This window comes from Neodiprion virginianus, chromosome 2, assembly GCF_021901495.1.
Source record: "Neodiprion virginianus isolate iyNeoVirg1 chromosome 2, iyNeoVirg1.1, whole genome shotgun sequence".
Lineage (NCBI taxonomy): Eukaryota > Metazoa > Arthropoda > Insecta > Hymenoptera > Diprionidae > Neodiprion > Neodiprion virginianus.
Window position 1 is genome coordinate 5270334 of NC_060878.1, and position 19509 is coordinate 5289842.

At 36.3% G+C, this 19509-nt stretch overlaps 1 protein-coding gene across 1 annotated transcript in view; it reads left to right on the forward strand.

Annotated features, from left to right (window-relative positions):
• The window catches only part of LOC124298915 (uncharacterized), a 193843-nt gene that overhangs the window by 142673 nt on the left and 31661 nt on the right, over positions 1–19509 (forward strand). The window contains exon 13 of the mRNA XM_046751570.1: positions 7752–7877. Within this exon, the coding sequence (XP_046607526.1) occupies positions 7752–7877 (126 nt within the window). The remainder of the gene's footprint in view (positions 1–7751; positions 7878–19509) is intronic.

Consider the following 19509-nt stretch of genomic DNA (forward strand, 5'->3'; position numbering starts at 1 on the left):
ATTTTGATTTACGAGGGCCGCCGGACCTCGGCAATTGAACGATACGGGAAATAGGGATGGAATCACCTGCTCCGACGGTTTGCTTATGCCGTAGTTTACGCGGCGGATGAACAGGTATAATGCGCTCGGTTATTCTTGAGAGTATACGTATGAGGTTGAGGAATGGGTTCGATCCTGTCACTTACTCTCATCTTGAGAGGAAACTCGAGTCTGGAATAATTTATTATTGAGAAAGACTTGTTAAGGACTATGGAGCGGACTTGTAGGCGTGCAACATTCTTTAAGGACGAACGGGCTTTGACCCTCGACTTATAACGTCGGAGACAAAAGTTGAGAAATGAGATGAAACCGGTCCTTCCTTAACTCATCCTTACTTCAAACAGGACTAAGAAGTACTCGTATAAGATTCTTTAAGGATCAAAATTCGAGGTGAGAAAAGAAACTGGGGTTTCCTTAATTCATCCTTAGGCAAAAAACAACTGAGGACGTACAGGCGGATCGGATTGTTTAAGGACGAATAGGCGTCTTGTACCATCGGTATCAAAAGTTGGCAAAAAAAAGCAGAAAATGATTTTTCCTTAATTTATCCTTATTAAAAAAGTGATTATAGAATAGACGTACACAGGCGTTCAGGATTCTTTAAGGGGGTATTCTAGTGTAGAGGCATGAATTTGAGGTGTTTTTTGAAGTGCTATAAACAAAAAACAAAAAATATTTTTACCATCCATTTTTTTATCAGGCGTTTATTATTATTTCACGATTACAAAAAAAAAAAAAAACAAGTCAAAAAATACAAAATTGAAAGTGCTATGAGTTGTTGAAGTGGGGGGTACAAAAAAAATGGCGCGCCAATGTTGTCACGATTGCAAGCATTTTCAAAATCAGAAAAAAAAAGATTATTAATCTACATAAATGCAGCTATCGTACTAACTAAAAAAAAGTCGAAAAAAAATTTTTTTTTGCCAAATTACGGCTGTCCGAAAAAATAATACGTTTTTTTTGACTTTTTTGGACGTTTCTGAATTTTTTAAAAATAGTAAAAATTATTATTTCGTTATAATAATAGTTCGTGCGATAGAGACATGTATTGAGAAGATTCTCACCAAATTTCAAGTAAATCGGTTCAATAGAACTTGAGAAATCATGTCAACCGGTTTGAAAAATGTAGTTTTGAGAAAAACGCGTTTAAAGTTTCGAGTAAAATTCGTTCCAGCCGAGCCAGTATTGAAGACGTGTCACTAAAATAGCTATAACTCTGAAAATATTTGAAATTTTGACTTGTCCTTTTAAGGACACATTCTTGAAAGGTTAAGCTTTGAAAATATAAAAAAAAAAAAATCGATTTTTTCAAATTTCTACACTAGAATACCCCCTTAATAACGAATGGATCCCTTATACCATCAGTACCTATGAAAGGTTAAGAAAAGGGAAGAAACCGGTTTTTCCTTAATTCGTCCTTGGTCAAAAAAAAAAATGAAAAATAAATAAACAAATAAATAGCCACAGATATATGTTCATTCATACAACGTTTGTTTTACGAGTTCCTCGCGTGCGAAGAAGAAATTAAGCTTCTTTAACCGCGACGCGATAATTTTGGAAATTTCATTTACACCCGACGAGATTTTCAAATTTTTTTGCCACTTATAAATTTACACACACGCGACACGTGCGTCCTCGTAATCCAGACATAGGGTGCACGACGTGCGGATTATCGTTGCAGTCGTTACACCTTGCGTACCGGGCACTTCGGGCTTTCGGAGTCGGCCGTCCTCTCATTGTGGAAATGGAGGGGCCGACAACGGCGATCGCAGCGGCTGTTCGACGTCGTGGACCAGTAAGTCTCTCGCGGTCGCAGCATCCGAACGCTCTCTCTCTCTCTCTCTCTCTCTGCATTTCTCGATAAGAAATAGCAACCGACAAGTCGAACAAAATAACCCTTAAATTCGACGCCGAAATGACGAGGAAAGTTTTTTTACCCCGCTACCGCGCTGTGCTAAACTTTTATGCTATAACCGTTTAATGATTTAGAAAAAAAAAATAATTTATTCGCTTTTTTTTGTTTTTATTGTATTTCGCTGATCTCTAACACAACGTCGTAAACAAGTGATTACCAATTCGTTTCGGTTCGCGAATGAATGGATTGATCGACGTTCCAAGCATCAGGTATACATGTATATATAATATAATTTGTGAAGTGTTTTGACATCAAGTTTTGTTCATACAGTTCGACGTTTTTTTCGTTTTTCTCGGATTACTTTTATCGTGTGAGGTTATAATCCATTTTTTTTTTCTTTTTTTTTTTTAAATCCATCCAACTTATTCGTCATACCTGCTTGTTTACTGGCGACGATCACCCGCCGCCTGCAGATCATTAAATTCGATGATTGATCGTCACGGTAAATTAACAGGGTACATGTAGTGTGAAAAGTGTCGCGTTTGGCCCGGAAGAGATCGGATCTCCCAAGGCCGGTAAATATATATATATATATATGTATATATATAATATATAGTAAATGAAACCGCAAAACTATTACGGTAACAGTACACGATATCCGAATAAGACGATGTACGCGATTGATTGGCAAAAAAGTGCAGAATGTCCGACGGTAAGTTGGTCGGAAATCTTTTTTCGTTACACCTGTAATACCTTTCTCTCGTGATCGTTCATTTTCATTTAGGTATCATACAACCGTGCCGTTTTGTACACTCGAGGTTTATGCGACGCCTCCGTGTACACCATGATATATCGATATGCATATAACTATATACGTATACGCGATGACCTCAAAGCATACTTTAAACTTATTCATCCGCCCTAAATTTCGCACCTGTCGTTTACGCATCGAATTGAAACCGCGAGGCGGCAATATCAGCCTTCTTCGATCAGCGTGCTGATACGTATTTTTGCAAAATAAAAAAAATTACAAAAAATATCTCTCTTTTTTTTTTTAATCCAAACGAAAATGAATTTTAAAATAATTATAATCACGACGATCCTCATACGCTCGACGACACCATGCGTACCTGGATAGGTATGTACATAGAATGAGAAAAATTTCATGTGTTACGGTAACTACAAAAATTGAGTAAAACAGGTATCGTTAAAAGAACTGTTTGAATATTGTTGGAATTACGAAAAACGAGGTACGCCTAACCATTTTGCGCTATCGTCGATCCGTTTTTGGTTATTGCAACGCAAAATCAGTTTCCGAGGTTTACTCTACTTTTTTAGTTAAACAAGACTTTAACGTCAATTTGTCGTTGCACGAGCGTTAAATTTTTGCAACAGTTGCAAGAAAATATAGCAACAGCGGTCGTAATGAGAAAGAATAGTAACGGATACTAGAAAACTAATTTTCATTTTCTACCTAGAACTATATTTTTCGATTGTGGTAAAAAATGAAAATAGTTAAGGACCGAGCGGTAACCGGAACTGAAAATTTCTCTCAGTGTACAACACCATTATCATGCTCGAATCGTACGTTGGCCGGGAAAACAATGAGTACCCTTGTAGTCTGTCGTGCGCAGCTTGCAGGGTGTATAAAGAGGAGGGAGAGATAGATAAATAGATAGATAGATAGATAGACAGAGGTGCAATCTACCAACCATCTACCTAAATGCGACTCGAAATTTTCTGGTGAATATACGACGAGCTTGAAAGGGTTACGACAAGGTATACGAGATTAAGAGTCAAATACTTCACGCCTCTCTTTCTCTGTCTCTCTTTCTCACACACTCTGTAACTTATGCGAGCTTATCTTATCATCCAACTATACGTGATAGAGATGAGCGTGTGTTTTACCCGAAAGTTTTATAAATTAGAATTTTAAAAAGTCTTAAATTTCCCGTGTTTATAAATTAACGAAATTCACGGGGGGTGTTTGTTCGAATAAAATTAGAAGACGAAAAAATGAACATGAATGAAATTGGAAATCTGAAAAACTAGTCAGCGAATAAAGTGGAATTCATTTCTTATCCCCGTATATTTCGCAGTAAGGATATTATACGTATATTTCGTGACTGTATAACGGTTTGTAATTTCGTAACAAACTTGCCGCGTTTAAGGTACCCACCCATATACGTATCAACTGCAGATACACGTGTGTAAGTAGATGTTTTTGCAATTTCGTTAAGGTTTGGAAAAAAACGAAAGAAGAAAGAAAAAAACGAGTGGAAGTTGAGATGATGAACGGAGAGTTGAATAAAAGTTACGGGGATGGTAAAAGAGAGGAGAAGAAAAATTGTAAAATAAAATTAAAATAAGACACGTACGCGCGCGCGCATACATATATCTTATACTTAATTACGAAATAAGCGCAGGATACTTTATTTCACCGGTTGGAAGGGCGCGGAGACAGCCGCGATGTATATATCCATCCAACCTAAGGAAAGCCTTACAAGGCGCGCGAGAAGAAACGCGGCTTGGCTCATAAAATATTACACTCTGTATACACGTGTACATACATATCTATCTACATGTCTACCGTACACGTTGAACTTTTTTTTTTTCTTTTTTTTTTTGTTACGAGTTAATCGTATCTCTCGCTCTTTAATAGGTCGCCGCTTGGGGGTTGAGGAAGCGCTTCTCGAGGCGTTAATTAACGCTCTGTTTTAACGCCGCGGTTGTTACACCTTTCGCAACTGTCGTCGTAAACCTCGGACTCACCCGCAAAATTTGACCGAAGGCAACGGTGTGTTTTTGAATAAAATTTCAATTTTCACCTTACCAAACAATTTTTCTTTCATTAATCGCCGTTTCTTCGATATTGTGTCGCGTGTTGGGAATTTGTTATTTTACCAATGTGAAATTCGAGATCGATTCAATTATTGTCGAATTTTCATTCCACTCTGGTAGGATTATTTCAGAACGTACACTTACGAAATGTCTACATTTTAACAAGAATGTAAAAATTTGACAAAAATTGGTTCAGAATCGGTGAATTCTCGAATAAATCACTGTCGATAATTTTTCACCGTCGATAATAAAATCCATCTACCCGTTTCTTCGTACAAAAATTCTAGCCTCGAAAAATTGGGCAAAAATTGTTTCAGAATCGGTCAATTCGAACCAAAATCATCGTCGATAATTTTGCTGATCGGAAGTGGTAGCGATGCAGTTTATTTCTTAGTTTATAAAACAGCTTGGGGCGGGGGTGGAAAATCAAGATCGACTCACGGACATCGCACATGTCTCCGTCTGGTGGGTTCATTGATGCAATTGTTGTAACAAACTCGTTCGATGATCATTCTCAGCCCGATATCGTGCGGCATTCGGCACGTGGGCAGAAGGCTGAACGAGTCGAACGATAGCGAGGTGATTCGGCGTGGGCGAACTGCCGGCAAACCCGCCATCAGTTTCAACCGAACCCGATCGGAATTACGAGCCTATGTTTTACACACACGTGAATGCGCGTGTGTAACGTACGCGTATGTTTTATACGAGGAGGAAAACGCGGTGTTGCGACATTTTTGCCGATAAGATCAAAAACCGAATAGAGAGAGAGAGAGAGAGAGAGAGAGAGGACGGTAAATCACTCGAAACTCGATAAATCCTGCAGTAGTAATACAGATACAAACGAATCTCTGTGAGGGAACATGTTCGGGCAAAGAACCGTTGTAGAATTACTCTATTCGAATTTATATCGCGACATATCTTGCACAGGGTATATTTTAGACGTATTTTCATCGTATCAATTGATCGTGTAACACGTTACAGCGATAGAGGATAATTATAGAATTTTCAAGCTATTCGATACGCGCATACAAATTTCAGCGTATAATGAGTGAAACGTCGATAAGTAGTTGATATATTTATATACATTGACAGTTGAAATATTTTTTTAACTCGGTATCTGAGAGATTTAAAAAAAAAATTTATACCCGCAAGTGGGGATAAAATTTTCAACGACTCGATAAATGCAGGTTCATTTCGTTGAAAAAATTATCTCGACTTCAATTTATTTCGACGTATTGTACAGATCGTATGTACGTTACCGTAAAATAATTCAAACTCAATGATCGTTCGAAACGAAATTTACGAGTCGGGAGACAAACTTTCAGAACTGTATTTCAACTTTTGCTTTACCAACCAGCTTCAGATAAAAAAAAAAAAGAACTGAAAAGAATATATAAAAAATCGTTGCGATTGTTATCTGTAACTATTAAATTAATGAAACTGATTTTATTTTCACCTATTTAAAATTTGGCTCATTTGAACTAATTAATTTTAATCGATACTTAGATTTTTGAAAAATTCTTTACAATTAAATTTTAGGTAAATAAATATATTATAAATATCTATGCAATTATCAAAAGAATAGGATTTTTCCAAACATCGTGTTCCGTCATCTCGAATTTTAATTTTCTTCCGCACAGTTGTTCCGATCGAATGATTTTAATAAATAAATTTAATAAAGAGAAAAATTTCGGGACGAAAAATCAGAGTGCGTTTTACAGTTGGGGGAGAAAAATGAATCAAAAAGATCCGAGATAGTCGAAAGGGTTAAAGACTAGTCTCGAGTCAGCTTGAAGTGCTCCGTATGTAATAAATTCTGAAGCGGAAAGCGTCAAACACCGTCGGCGTCTTTTCAAGACCTCTGAATATAATATATTGCATCACATAGTGCATGTATACATGTATATATACATACATATTTATATATATATATAGCGTGTGAATATGCATGCAGTCGACTTTGCGCGGGACAGACAATCGAATTGAAGACACAATGAGCTCCTTGGAACAATCGACCCAATATCTATAACCTAGTTTCTGTACTATATCAAAGGAAAATAATAAATGCATGATCAGAAGTTCCGGATTTCTCTTTTTTATTCTCCACGAAATATTGGAATGGAAATTTTTTTTTCAACAATATCGGTGATAATGTATTTCAGATAACACGCAATATTTTCCGACTAATTTCCATCCGATTTTTTTACCATTCTTCTTTTTTCAACCATCTGCGTGAAATTATTATCCTCAAGTAAATTATCATTATACACGAAATAAGATTGTACGAATTTGTTGAAATTTATTCGAAGTAAAAAGAAGAGGAACAATTTTCACCTCTCCCATCGCGTGAAATTTAATTTCAATCGAAAGTGAATTGATTTTGATACGATGAAACGCATGAAGAACGTGCGTATTCATGATCTAGGCAGAAAGTCGATTTCTTTTGAGACAAAATTTGAAGAAGAAAAAACAAAAACATTTTTCCCTTTTCAAACTGATTGAAGGAAAGAGAAAGCACGATTTTCTGAAAATCACGCGTGAAAAGTCATACAATGTTTTTTTTTTTTTTTTTTTTTTACGGGACTATTTCGCGGTTTTTGATACGACGACGTACCTGCAACTTCGTCGCGACGACCTTATTGCCCCGTGCGGAGGAATAATCGCAGGGCGACGTACTCTCGTTCCTCGGTTGCCCGAGTGACCTGGTTAAACCCGACTGAAAATGAGATCCATCCAATGAGCCGGAGAATTGCGCGGCGATATTCACCTAGGCCGTATTTCGCCCGACGCGATTATAATTCGCCAACGTAATTCGTTTGTAGTCGATTGTCCGCGGCGCGAAACTTTCCTCTTCCTTCCTTCCTTCCTTTCTTCATTTATTCACATCTTCCTTTCATCCTTCTGATGTACCAATTTTTTTTACATCAGCCATGCCGTGTCAGAACGACTCTCGAAATCAATTGCCGTTCGACCGTCTTATATAATTATCCCAATTTTTTTCATTGTTATGCTTCAGGTTTTATCCTGGCTCTGCAAAAAGGGCGAGGAAACACTTTCGAGACACTCCAGACCATCGGCCACCAATCTTCCGGCAGCCAAAATCCACGAACGTGATTTCGAAAAGTTTTACTTCACGTCGATGGTGAGTTTTTGACGTATACAAATATTATACGCTTACTTTTACATTTGCTCGTTTAAAAACGGACAAAAATAATAATAATAATAATAGTAATAATAACAACAAGGTGTTACGCGATGCGAAAAATAAATAAAATAAAATCGATATAGGACAGATACAATCTTATCAATTACCCGTAATGATAAAATCAAACAAAAATTAAATCTGCACGGATTTAATTAATTGAAAGAGAATCGGGGAGGGAAAAAAAAAACTATTCAAAATTCCCGCTCCTTGCACTCGGGCGCATTGGAATGTGAGCGTTGAGCTTTGCCTCGATAGGCGGCGCCATCTACCATTGAATTCTGAAAGCGTGAATACCGATCTGCGCGATCGTTTTACCGACGTAGATACATAGCCATAAAACAGGTGCTTATATACATATATATGTATGTATAAATAATTGAAATAGTTTGAAAGTTCCCGTCACTGAATGCATGCAGAGCAGCGCCGTGCATTCGAACGAATTTAACTTATAAATAACGATTCGGAGATAAAAAGTTTTGATCGAATAAATTTTACCCAACGTGGTAGACGATTAATTACGATTTAATTTTACCCGGGTAGATATTCTTAGCGAATTTTCAATCAGAAACCTCGTAGAAACTTTTAAAAGCGTTTCAACGATGCGAGCTTACTTACTTTCCGACTTTTTCAATTAAGTATCGAATTAGCTTATCTACGTAATAGAAATAGCCTTTATATAACTCCTTATCGGGGGGGGGGGGCTATTCCACTTTACATGCTACCTTCGTAAAGGCATCGACGATTCTTTTGTATCTTTTTTACAAATCGTTGTTTCCACAGACTCGGGAAAATTCTTATGTTCATATTTTATTCTATTACCGAAATTAACGCGCGAGAAAAATTTTATAAATGTACATAAATGGTTCCTTTTGTTTTTTTTTTATTTTTTCGACGTAGAGTTATTCCCGGGAATTTTGCTATTTGTTTCGAAGCTCTTTACTTTTTGACCGATTTTTTCCCCGCTGAGTTATGTACCTTCAGATTGCTATTATGATCGTTATTATTATTTATTGAAAAACTTGGATCGTTGAATAAGACGAACTTATTAACCGTACAACGCTAATGAATCCTCATCTTTTTTTCCATTCACGCCTTCACTTTATTGTGCAATTCACAGACAGGATAATTACATCGTCGTTTTATAACATCGCTTTCAAACTTCTTTGCGGAGAGATGCGTTGATTGATTTTGGAAAAAAAAAAAACCGCGAAAGAATAAATTTATTTCGGTAGTTTCCAAAATCTCATACATATGTAGTTTGACATTTCACGTTTTGAACTGCTGAAATTATTTGTTGAAAATAAAACAACTTGTTCTTCCTTATGCCAGAGATGAAATATAGTTTTTATCTCTTATCGAGATGAAAAATCGTTATTTCCAAAGTAAAAATGTCGACAAACGATGGTTCGAACAAACGAATACGCGGGTTTGAATGATTTACATTTATTATCGCTACGTAATTACGAACCTCTTCGAAACCGGAGCCATCGACTGCATTGCTAAAGGTGTGCCGATTCAGTGACCCAATGGCCTCTTTGAACGACATTAGCGCATTTAATTAATTGATCGGGATTAATAATTAGCCGTTCGGTACTTTTGAACCTCCGCGGTTTCTTCACTCCAATGTCGCATTAAAACCTCTCGTCATGCCTCCCGTGTGTAAAACGCGATTTATCGCAACGTTACGTACGTCTATATATATATATATATATATATATATATATATATATATATATATATATATTTTACGCTGCAAACGTCAAGGGTCGTTAACACTTCGTTTATACCTGTATATATATATGTATAGAGGAGCTCTGCAACTTTTTTTTACTCGTTTCTTAATCCGCTGCATGCGTGCAGAGTGTCAAAAGTAATTCTACAGGTGCGGACTGTAATTTTCATACGAATAAATTGATGATAAATAAACCGTGTCTTTAGGGTTCAGATTCACCGAGAAGATCATAAATAATATCGTGTTTCGTACAAGGTGGTTTTCATTGATTTTCACTAATTTCTAATTTTTGAATCGACGTTTTTATATCCGGGAACTCTGCAGCGTGAGGCGAGAATTATGTAAGAAACTTACGCCAGTGTTATATACGCGTGTAGAGCAATTACAAAGGAAAGTCAGACAAGATAATTTTTCTTTATGCTTGCAACAAGTGCATGTGTGCATGTGCTTCGGGTAACAAGCATAACCGCCTTGTGCCAATTTGAAATTTCGCCATTGCTCGCGTACATTGAGAAAAATTTCATTTGTTACAGTAACTGGAAAAATTGAGTCAAACGTTAAAAAAAATGTTTGAATATTGTTGGAATTGCGAAAAACGAGGTACGCCTAAACATTTTGCGCTATCGTCGATCCTTTTTTGGTTGTTGCGACGAAAAATCAGTTTCTGAGGTTTAGTCTAATTGTTTAGTTGAACAAGGCTTCAACGTCAATTTATTCTTGCACGAGCGTTAAATTTTCGCAACGGTTGCAAGAAAATCTAGCAACAGTCATCGTAATGAGAAAGAATAGTAACGGATACTAGAAAACTAATTTTCATTTTCTACCTAAAACTATGTTTTTCGATTTTGGTAAAAAATAAAAACTCGAAACGATTTTCCGATGTGGTTGTACAGAAAATCTTTTCACAATTAATCCCGACGAGTCGAGCCGTGATTCAGCCGAATTCCCTGAGATTTTAACGAACTTCATTAGGATTATGCTTATTTAATCGCATCCGGATTATCATGATCAGTTACAAACTTAGACGAACTTTGATCTGAATTTAAGAAAAATACATATTCGACACTTAATCGTAGTGACACCTGGTATTTTTCCAAATTATACATTATCAATCTTTAATATTTCTGTCACAAATCGTATCGCAGTAATTTTCCATCGTCTGCCGCGTATGTAATTCCAGTAAATTAGAAAGTAGGTGCGAATAATTCCCTTTTTTACTTTTTTCAATACAGTATTAATTAACAATTAAAACGCTCCGGTCGTATCACATCGTATACACACGTACGTATAATCTAGGATACGTCGACCTGTATTACAAAAAGCTTCAAGCCCGCACGGAAATAAATGAAACGCGCGTTTTCCTTTTGAGGTATTTGTATAGCAGATTATACAGTGTGAAAAATGAAGCGTATATATGGTTTGAACGTAAAATATACACGATGATCAAGTAAAAACTGGTCACATAAGCACAACTCGATGCCAAAAAGGCAACGGGACAATTTGCCGGATTCGAAAGTATGGTTTGTTATAATATAATAATGATTTCGTCATTTGTCCTGATAATATTTTCAAATATTACGACGCTTTTGACACTAACGAAATTAACGCCGGAACTCAATGTTTCCCGTTCACCGGCAACGTCGAGTATTCAACGGTGTACAAAACATAAACCAAATAAAATAACGATACAAAACGAAAATTGTGAAGAAAAAACGATCGGAAAGAAAAAAATTTATTTTGTAACGGGAAATTGCGAACAAAATTTACTATAACCACGTTTTTTGATTAGGCGCAATGATTATGAAAAAAGAAAAACAAAAACACTTTATATTATGGTGGAATTGTTATTTCATATTAAGACAATTAATAACGACACTGTAATTCCCAAGTTTTTGTTTTTCCATTATTTCCGAATTGGTCCCATTTTTTATACATCGGGGTGTGGAGGAGGAAAAAAAGAAAACAAAAAAACCGGAAACGGAACACTCGAAGCAGGGAGAATAAATTCCTGTATAAAATACCGATCGTTATCTTGCATCAGCGTTCTTGAGATGCTTTCCGCTCCTCGCAGGTTACGTGATTAACGGCTTCATTAAGCACGAACAATAACAAGCCGCATGCGCGTAATCAAACTCGTATAGGTGGGTACCTGCATTACAGGATGCATTATAATGCACAATGGCGGAGCTGAGAGGAAAGTCTTTTACGATCGTTGTAATCTGGGTTTATATCATATCCTACAAGATACGCGGTGCTCGCAGATATTGCGCAGAATCCGCAGGCTGATTCCGCTTATATGCAAATATTCAACTATCATTCGAGCAACTACGAATATCACACTGTTTTGTACATGCGTGTGGGAATATTTGTATAATATAATATATTGTGCATATCGGATTGTCAAAATTCAAGTCGAAAATATTGTTCGAAATGACGAAATAAAAATGCTGTCCAAGTTTCAGCTCTTAATATTAATATTTAAAGTTGCCCAATCGCGATTTTCTACTTCTCGTTTAAATAACGTGGGAAAAATTTGCTTCGAATTTTGGAATTTTATAACTCGTCGACGCATTGGTCGATTCATAAAACCAGAACGCATTTTTGCAGGGAATTGAACGGTCTACAAAAACGGTCTCTTTACATTTTATGATAAACCTACTCTTTCAAAAGTTGGTTAAGGTCAAAGTTTAAAAAAAAAAAATGTGACACGTCATTTAAATGAGAAACAAAAAATGAGGAATCTCTAAGTATTAATATTAAGAGCTGAAACTTGGATACCATTTTTTTTTCATCATTTCGAACGATATTTTAAATTTTTTGATATATATATATGAAAAAGTTAACTTAAAGTGAGAAATTTTTGTACCTCAGGTCGAATTGTTCCTACAGAAAGAAATTTGAAGAACGTTGCATGTATTTGAATCAGAAATTCTTTGATACAGCGGTTATAAGTATAAGCGAGCAGAGCTGTTTAAAATTAGCTTTAATATAACGAGATAAGACGAAAGAAATAGAGATTTGTATTTCTTTTTAACAAACGTCGCAACACACGGAAGAGAGTGAAACTTGCATTAGCGGACGAATAATGTATGACTAAATTAGTGATAGAAGAAGAGAAGGACGGAAGATTTAGTCTGCATCGAGATTTAATAGCGCAGTTTGGTAGTGTAAATATTATAAAAAAAATTTTAATATTACTTGAACGTAACTCGTTTCGGTGTAAATTTAGGTTATTATAAAAAGCACGATGTTGTAGCTGCTGCACACGAGCTGCATGAATCGCGGGTTCATCGACTCTGTGGAATTTGGTATAACACTGTAACCGATGCGTGTTATTGTACGAACAACAAAAAAAAAAAAAAAATTAAAAAAAAAACAGAAAAAAAAGAAACTAAAAAAGAAGATCGGCGGAATGTTGGGTAAATTAATAATTATCTCGACAAAAAACTGTCAAGTTGAAAAAATTTCTTACTATTCTTAGACATTCCTTTTCTTCTTCTTCTTCTTCTTCTTCTTATCCGGTATAATCTTGTATTAATCGCGAATCGAGAACTTGAGAAGAGGGACGTAATTTACGTGCCGAGGACAGAGAGAGGAGACTGTAAACACGGTGGAAACGTGACTCTGGATTATCGCGAATGCGATTATGCAAAATTGAGTTTTGCTGATTCTCCATCTCGTCGTTTTTCTTATTTCGCTAACGCGTTGTTCTCTCAGTTCTCGGTGACTACGGTGATGATCTTTGAAACTGCGAAGGAAAATCGAATGTAATCTTGAACCTCGTACCCAGATTCTCCATTTTTGTATCGTTAAAAAAAACGTCGCAGTTATCGTCGACGATCCAGCATCGTAATCTCAGTTTAATTGGTCGTTTGACCTTTGGTAATTAGTGTGATATACAATTATCGACAAAGCTCGACGAGTTATTAGTTTAGTATTACATTTAGTATTACTATATTACATATATAGTATTAGTTGACCAAGATTAACGGCAGGATTAATCGTGAAAATATTTTGCAACTGACGCAGCAATTCTTCTTCTTCTTGCTGGTTAGTTATGAAATTATTATTCTTTATAATTAGATAAGATGGTTTGTTTTTAACGAACTTTCAGAAAATCGTATAACTCTTTAACCGTACCTGTACGATAATTGAGGAGCTGCGAGCTTGTTTTAAAGTTTCGCCTTTTTTGCGATCTTCATTGCAAACCGGTTTTACTATGACGAATGAAAAATGAAGAAAAAATACGAAAATTGTGAAAAAAACGTATATATATATATATATATGTGTATATATATATACACATGTATGCACGAGTGTAAAAAAACATCGTTGAAGAATTCGACAAATTTCATATGAGATTATTTGAAGCAACGCTGAAAGAAGTTTTTAATTCCGGTTACCGCTCAGTACTTAACTATTTTCATTTTTTACGATGATCGGTTCAGAGAAAAAAAAATATTTCAAAAGATCCGTGATTCGTTTTTGCTCATTGTCAGAGTCGCGATTTCACGCCGCCGCATGTCATGCAAAATTGCACACTCGATAGTATTATAATACATATATATATATATATATATACATATATATATATACACACACACATATGTATACGTAGGCATGCGCGTGTGAGAAAACAGGTTGCTGGTAGTTATAGGTCAGCGAGTGAACGTGATCAAAACTGTGCGGAATGCGACGATGGCCGGTTGGTGCAGAATAACGAAGGTGTTTGCGTGTCTGTATAATATCGACGCACACTTTCAGCATCCTTGGATCACGTTCCTTATTGATTTTTCTTCACTGTGATCTCGTTGCTGCTTCTAATTCGCTCGTTTATTTTTGTAATTATCTTTTTTTTTCCCCCCCTCATTCACCCGTCTTCGATTCTCCTTTTATATTGTCTAATAATTGCCTTTATTCAAACCATAATTCACCCTATACATATACATGTTGGTACATATATATATATACGTATATATATGATCGAACGTGATTTTTTAGCCAGCGGCGTAAAGAGAAGAATTTGAAAGGCGAGCAACACGACGGATTTAATTCATTTTATTTATTTATTTCTTTTTTTTTTTTTTTCTCTCTTTCAGTCATTTTTCTTACCTGATATTTACGTAATCTTACGCGTAACATTGCTTCTTATTACAGTATTATAGACAGAATAATAATCCATGTGTGAAATTTATACTCTTTTCAAATTATCCGTCCGACACTTATAAATAGTGGAAAAAAAAAAACAAAAAAAAAAAGTCTAGCATCAAAGTTATTTTGTACCAAATTCATATTCAATTAACGTTGTCGGAAATACAACGAGACTCGTAAATTCGATAACCTTTCAGGAATGTTTAATTCGATCCCGTTAATAACAACGGCAAAGAAAAAAAAAAAGGAAAAAACAAAAAACAACACATATTCGCTAAAGGCGAAACCTTTTTTTCTTGGTTGTTAATCGACGGCGTAAATGCGGATAAAAAACTTGCCTTGAAACTATACATGCGATAGATGTATAAATCTTGATGTTAGTTTTTTCCCCTGACGTTTGGATCGATTATCGACTCTGACAAATGACCTTTCCTAATTATTGTTTAATACAATTCTCATTTTCTTCTTCTGTGTCTATATATATATATATATATTTATTCCTCTTATATATACCGATAGCAATGCAGGTTCAAGAAACTTTCAAGAAGTTCGAAATTTTATACACCTCCCTGCCTTATTTTAAGCGGGCATCGTAATTTTCGCTGCGCATGTTTAGCCTAGGTTTAACCTGACCGTAGTAGGTAATTAGTTAACATGATTTTGGTTCCTGCGATGATCTGTACAAACCGACGAGTGGGTTTGAAATAGCTGTTACAGAGATGGAGATAAATAATCGTCGTTGAAATTTACGTCGTTGGTTATTCGAACGATCAGATACTTCATATTTGAAAATTAACCGAAAACTGTGAGAATCGGATAATTTATGGTCGGTTTTACCGATTTACCGTTGATTATTAAATTCTTTTACACGATCCTTTTGTTCTAATTCGAGTTGAAATTTATGAAAATTTACGTATCCCAATATCGGTCTTGTATACGCGTCCATTTTCAATTTTCGAAAATCGAAGTGTTCAATTCGGATGATAAGATCGTTGTGAATTTAATTTGAAATGAAAAGTTTTTTAACTTTTAAATTAGCAACCGAACTCTTCCGCATTCGGAAAAATCATCGCGTGTCTCACGCAATTCTTCTATCGTGTAACAATATCACCTGTTACTCAACTGTCGGTAATATTCAATGAATGCAATATATCGCTTTAGGTATTTAACCGGATAATAATAAAAGAAAACTTTCACCGAACCTCGGTAATAGATATTACAGGTATTACAACGTGATTGTCATCGATGTATGATTGTTTATTTTTTCTTTTTTTTTCTTCACTTCTTCCTTTCATTCCAACGTTGATAGGAAAAATTGCTGCAAAACGTTAACCGTTACGTGATTTTCGGTATTTGAAGAAAACGACGTGTATGTAATACACGATATAGGTACAGGTATGCAATGTACAATCGGTTTCTTCTAACTACCCAACGGTTATTTCCTGTGAACGTAACGATTTTCGACCGAGGTTTTAAAAACCCAGCGATTATCTCTCTGCGTGTACAATTGGTGTAATTACCGTCTGCCGAATATGCCGTTAATCGATTAAGTGCGCAAAATTAGAGATTACAATACGCGTTTGAAATACGTATTACAGTTGCGGACAAATTTGAAAATACAAAGAACAAGAAAATTGGCGGTACTGATTTAATATATTCCCTTTTTTTTTTCCTTTCTTTCTTTCTTTAATTCTCTTTGATTTTCTCCGTCTCTCTTATAATAACATTAACTATTCATAAAGGATGGTACAGTTCAATTTGTGAAAAATTTATAATATCGAAGACTGTAAGAATCGAGTCTCGGAGAATAATTTGAACGCTTCTTGCGAAACACGTTAGATCTACGTTGGTATACAATAAATATCTACTGTAATAATAAACTCGAGAGTTGTAGACTGACCGCGAAGGAAGTGAACGCCTTCACCGGCAACTGTAACGATCGTTTCACGTGGTATAATATATATATATATATATATACATATATATATATACACGCGTGTGTCGATTAGATATATATCGCGAAAACTGAACGATCGACTTTCCAAGCTCGCAGAACTTGGGTGCACGTATAGCTATCGGTAATTTCCAGTAACCTAAGGCGAGCGATTAAATTCGATTTCACACCTTCGAGTTAACTGAAAGTTAGATGAAAAGAAAATAAACAGATCTCACGATCCAAAAATCGGTAGGTATAATAAAGAAAATTGTAGCAGAAATTGAATTAATCCTCGAATAGAAATGAAACGAGCAGAAAAAAATGAAGAATTTTTTTTAAGTTATTTGAAAAAGTGTACAAAAAGAGAATTTTACAATTTCGCTAAATAACTATAAATCTGACCAAGATCTAAGGTAGACGAAACCGAATTAACTAGATTCGTCTAAATCGATTCATCGGTTTTTGACTTACCGTCCTACGAAGAATCGATATATTTGCGATCATGAAATCTGCACGAGTTCAGTAAATTTTGACGAAAATCTAATCAGATCTAAGATACAAATAACCGCATTGTTTGAGACGCTGTAATTGATCAAAGGTTTAATTTTCGAAGTGACAATATAAAACTTACATTCTTCTTTGGGGAGTACAAAAAAAAAAAAACGGAGCTTGACGAAAAAATATGAAACATACAGTTAGAGAGAGGAGGAATCATGTATAATTACAAAGTTTGTGGGACAAAATTTTTTGAAAAAACGAAATGCAGATCGAACGTCAAATTTTCATCATACTGAAGTTAGTAACGATTCATGCTGAATAAAAACCGTTATTAAGCAATTTTGGAATTTTCTGAAATTCGGCAAACCGTAATAAAACAAAACACACTCATAATTCGAATTATTAGTTTCCAAAAAATCGAGTTTCCGGTCTATATGTCTCCGAACTAAATTTTCCCGGACTTAATTTTCCGGGCAAAATCTTCCCGTACAATTTTCCCCGGCTAATAAAAACCTCTAGGATAATAAATGATGAACAAACATACCAAGTGTGCGAAAAAAACTAATGAAATTAAATTTTTTTTCGAGCGGAATCGATTCCGGGGATCCCACACTTAGAAAAAATTTCATTTGTTACAGTAAGTAGAAAAATTGAGTGAAACAGGTATCGTCAAAAAAACTTTTTTTTTTTTTTGTCCGGGGTGAATCAATCCAGAGAAATTTCCTCCCTAGAATCATAAAAAAATCATTGTAAAGTTAAGAAAATCGTATTTCTGTCGTTTTTTTTTTTTTTGTTTTTTTGTTCTTCTTTTTTTTTTTTGTTGCAACAACGTCGATAACTCGAACCTCGGAACTTTTTCAATCTTCGTCGAGCATCGCACGCGATTAATTGTTAGTCTCGTAATTTCTACGACACTCCGCATACCGATTGGCCAGGATATACAAACGGAGGGGGCGTCGCGACGCCACGCATGGCACTCGAAGGCTGGCTGGCCGGATAGCGAGAGTGGAATCCAGCCTTGCTCACAACTAAACTCTACTCAGTAGGGCAACGGCTCGCGCGCAGGCCGTTCGCTCGCTTTGCTCGCTTCGCGTTTACATTCCCGTAGCCGAAAATCCCCGACCTACGCAAGTGACGCTGCTGCTGCTGCCGAGATTCCATCGGCTACCTGGACCCCATTTTGCTCCTTTTCTCGAGTCAATTGAAAAAAAGGATCAGCTCCTGGTTCAGGATTCTGAAATTGTGTGCCATTATTTTATCCAACCATTTTTTCTCATCCTTTCTTCGAACACACGTATCGTCGTCGTAGCCGTTCGATATCGCGCAGTGATTGATTTGTGATCGTTAATGTATGATGTTTGAACAAATGAGTTTGAAAATATCGGCAGTCATCGCTTTCGTCCAAAGTGCGGATTTTACGTAGTTATTGGATTCGGATGGTGCTGTAACTTCTTCTTCTTTTCTTTTTTTTTTTCTTCTTTCCTTCTTATGACACTAAAGCGACGTGCGCGAGTTTGGTATTGAGCAAGAATCGAACGACAGCGGTCGTCGTGAGGTTGTTTAAAAAACAAAAAAAAAAAAAAATGCGATAACCCGGCAGACCCTGAAGAAAACGAACGATGTTTTATCTGTCTTAGGCAGCGAGGATAAGTGATCCGTATCGAATCGTAGAAGAGTAGAGCAATTAGTAAAGAAAGTTGGACTATTTATCGTATCGTACACGGAGTTGAAAAATTTCAAGCCGTTGAAAAGAAAAAAGCACGTGCAGGGGATTGGTTTCGGGCTTTTTCTTTTTTTTTTGAATGACGTCAAATTTCGTCTATTTCGGATGCTGGTTACCGAAGAGGAAGCTGCTGGGAGCAGTGCCAACGGCTGTCGACTGATAGCCGTAAGGCGTTGCGTCGATTCAGTCAGCCGCGATCATCGACGCGAAGAAGAAGAAGAAGAAGGAGAGGAGGAGGAGGGGGAGGAGGAGGAAGACGACGAAGAGGAGGAAAAACGACGGCAGGAATATTCGAAAAGCAATCCGCAAATCGCAAAGCGCGATGCTCGAAACAGTTTTTCCGCACCTCCCTCGATCCGCCGAATTGGCGAGACGGTTGTGAGGCGTTCCAATTCTCTCGAGATACCGAAGGATCCACTCCATATTTCCTCGTCCTGCCATTATCCTTTGCCCGCTTCCGGCATAGCCGAGAAAGCCGAAGCGATGCGGTCCAGCGGCGTAGCCGGCGTAGACGAGGACTCCGGATGCG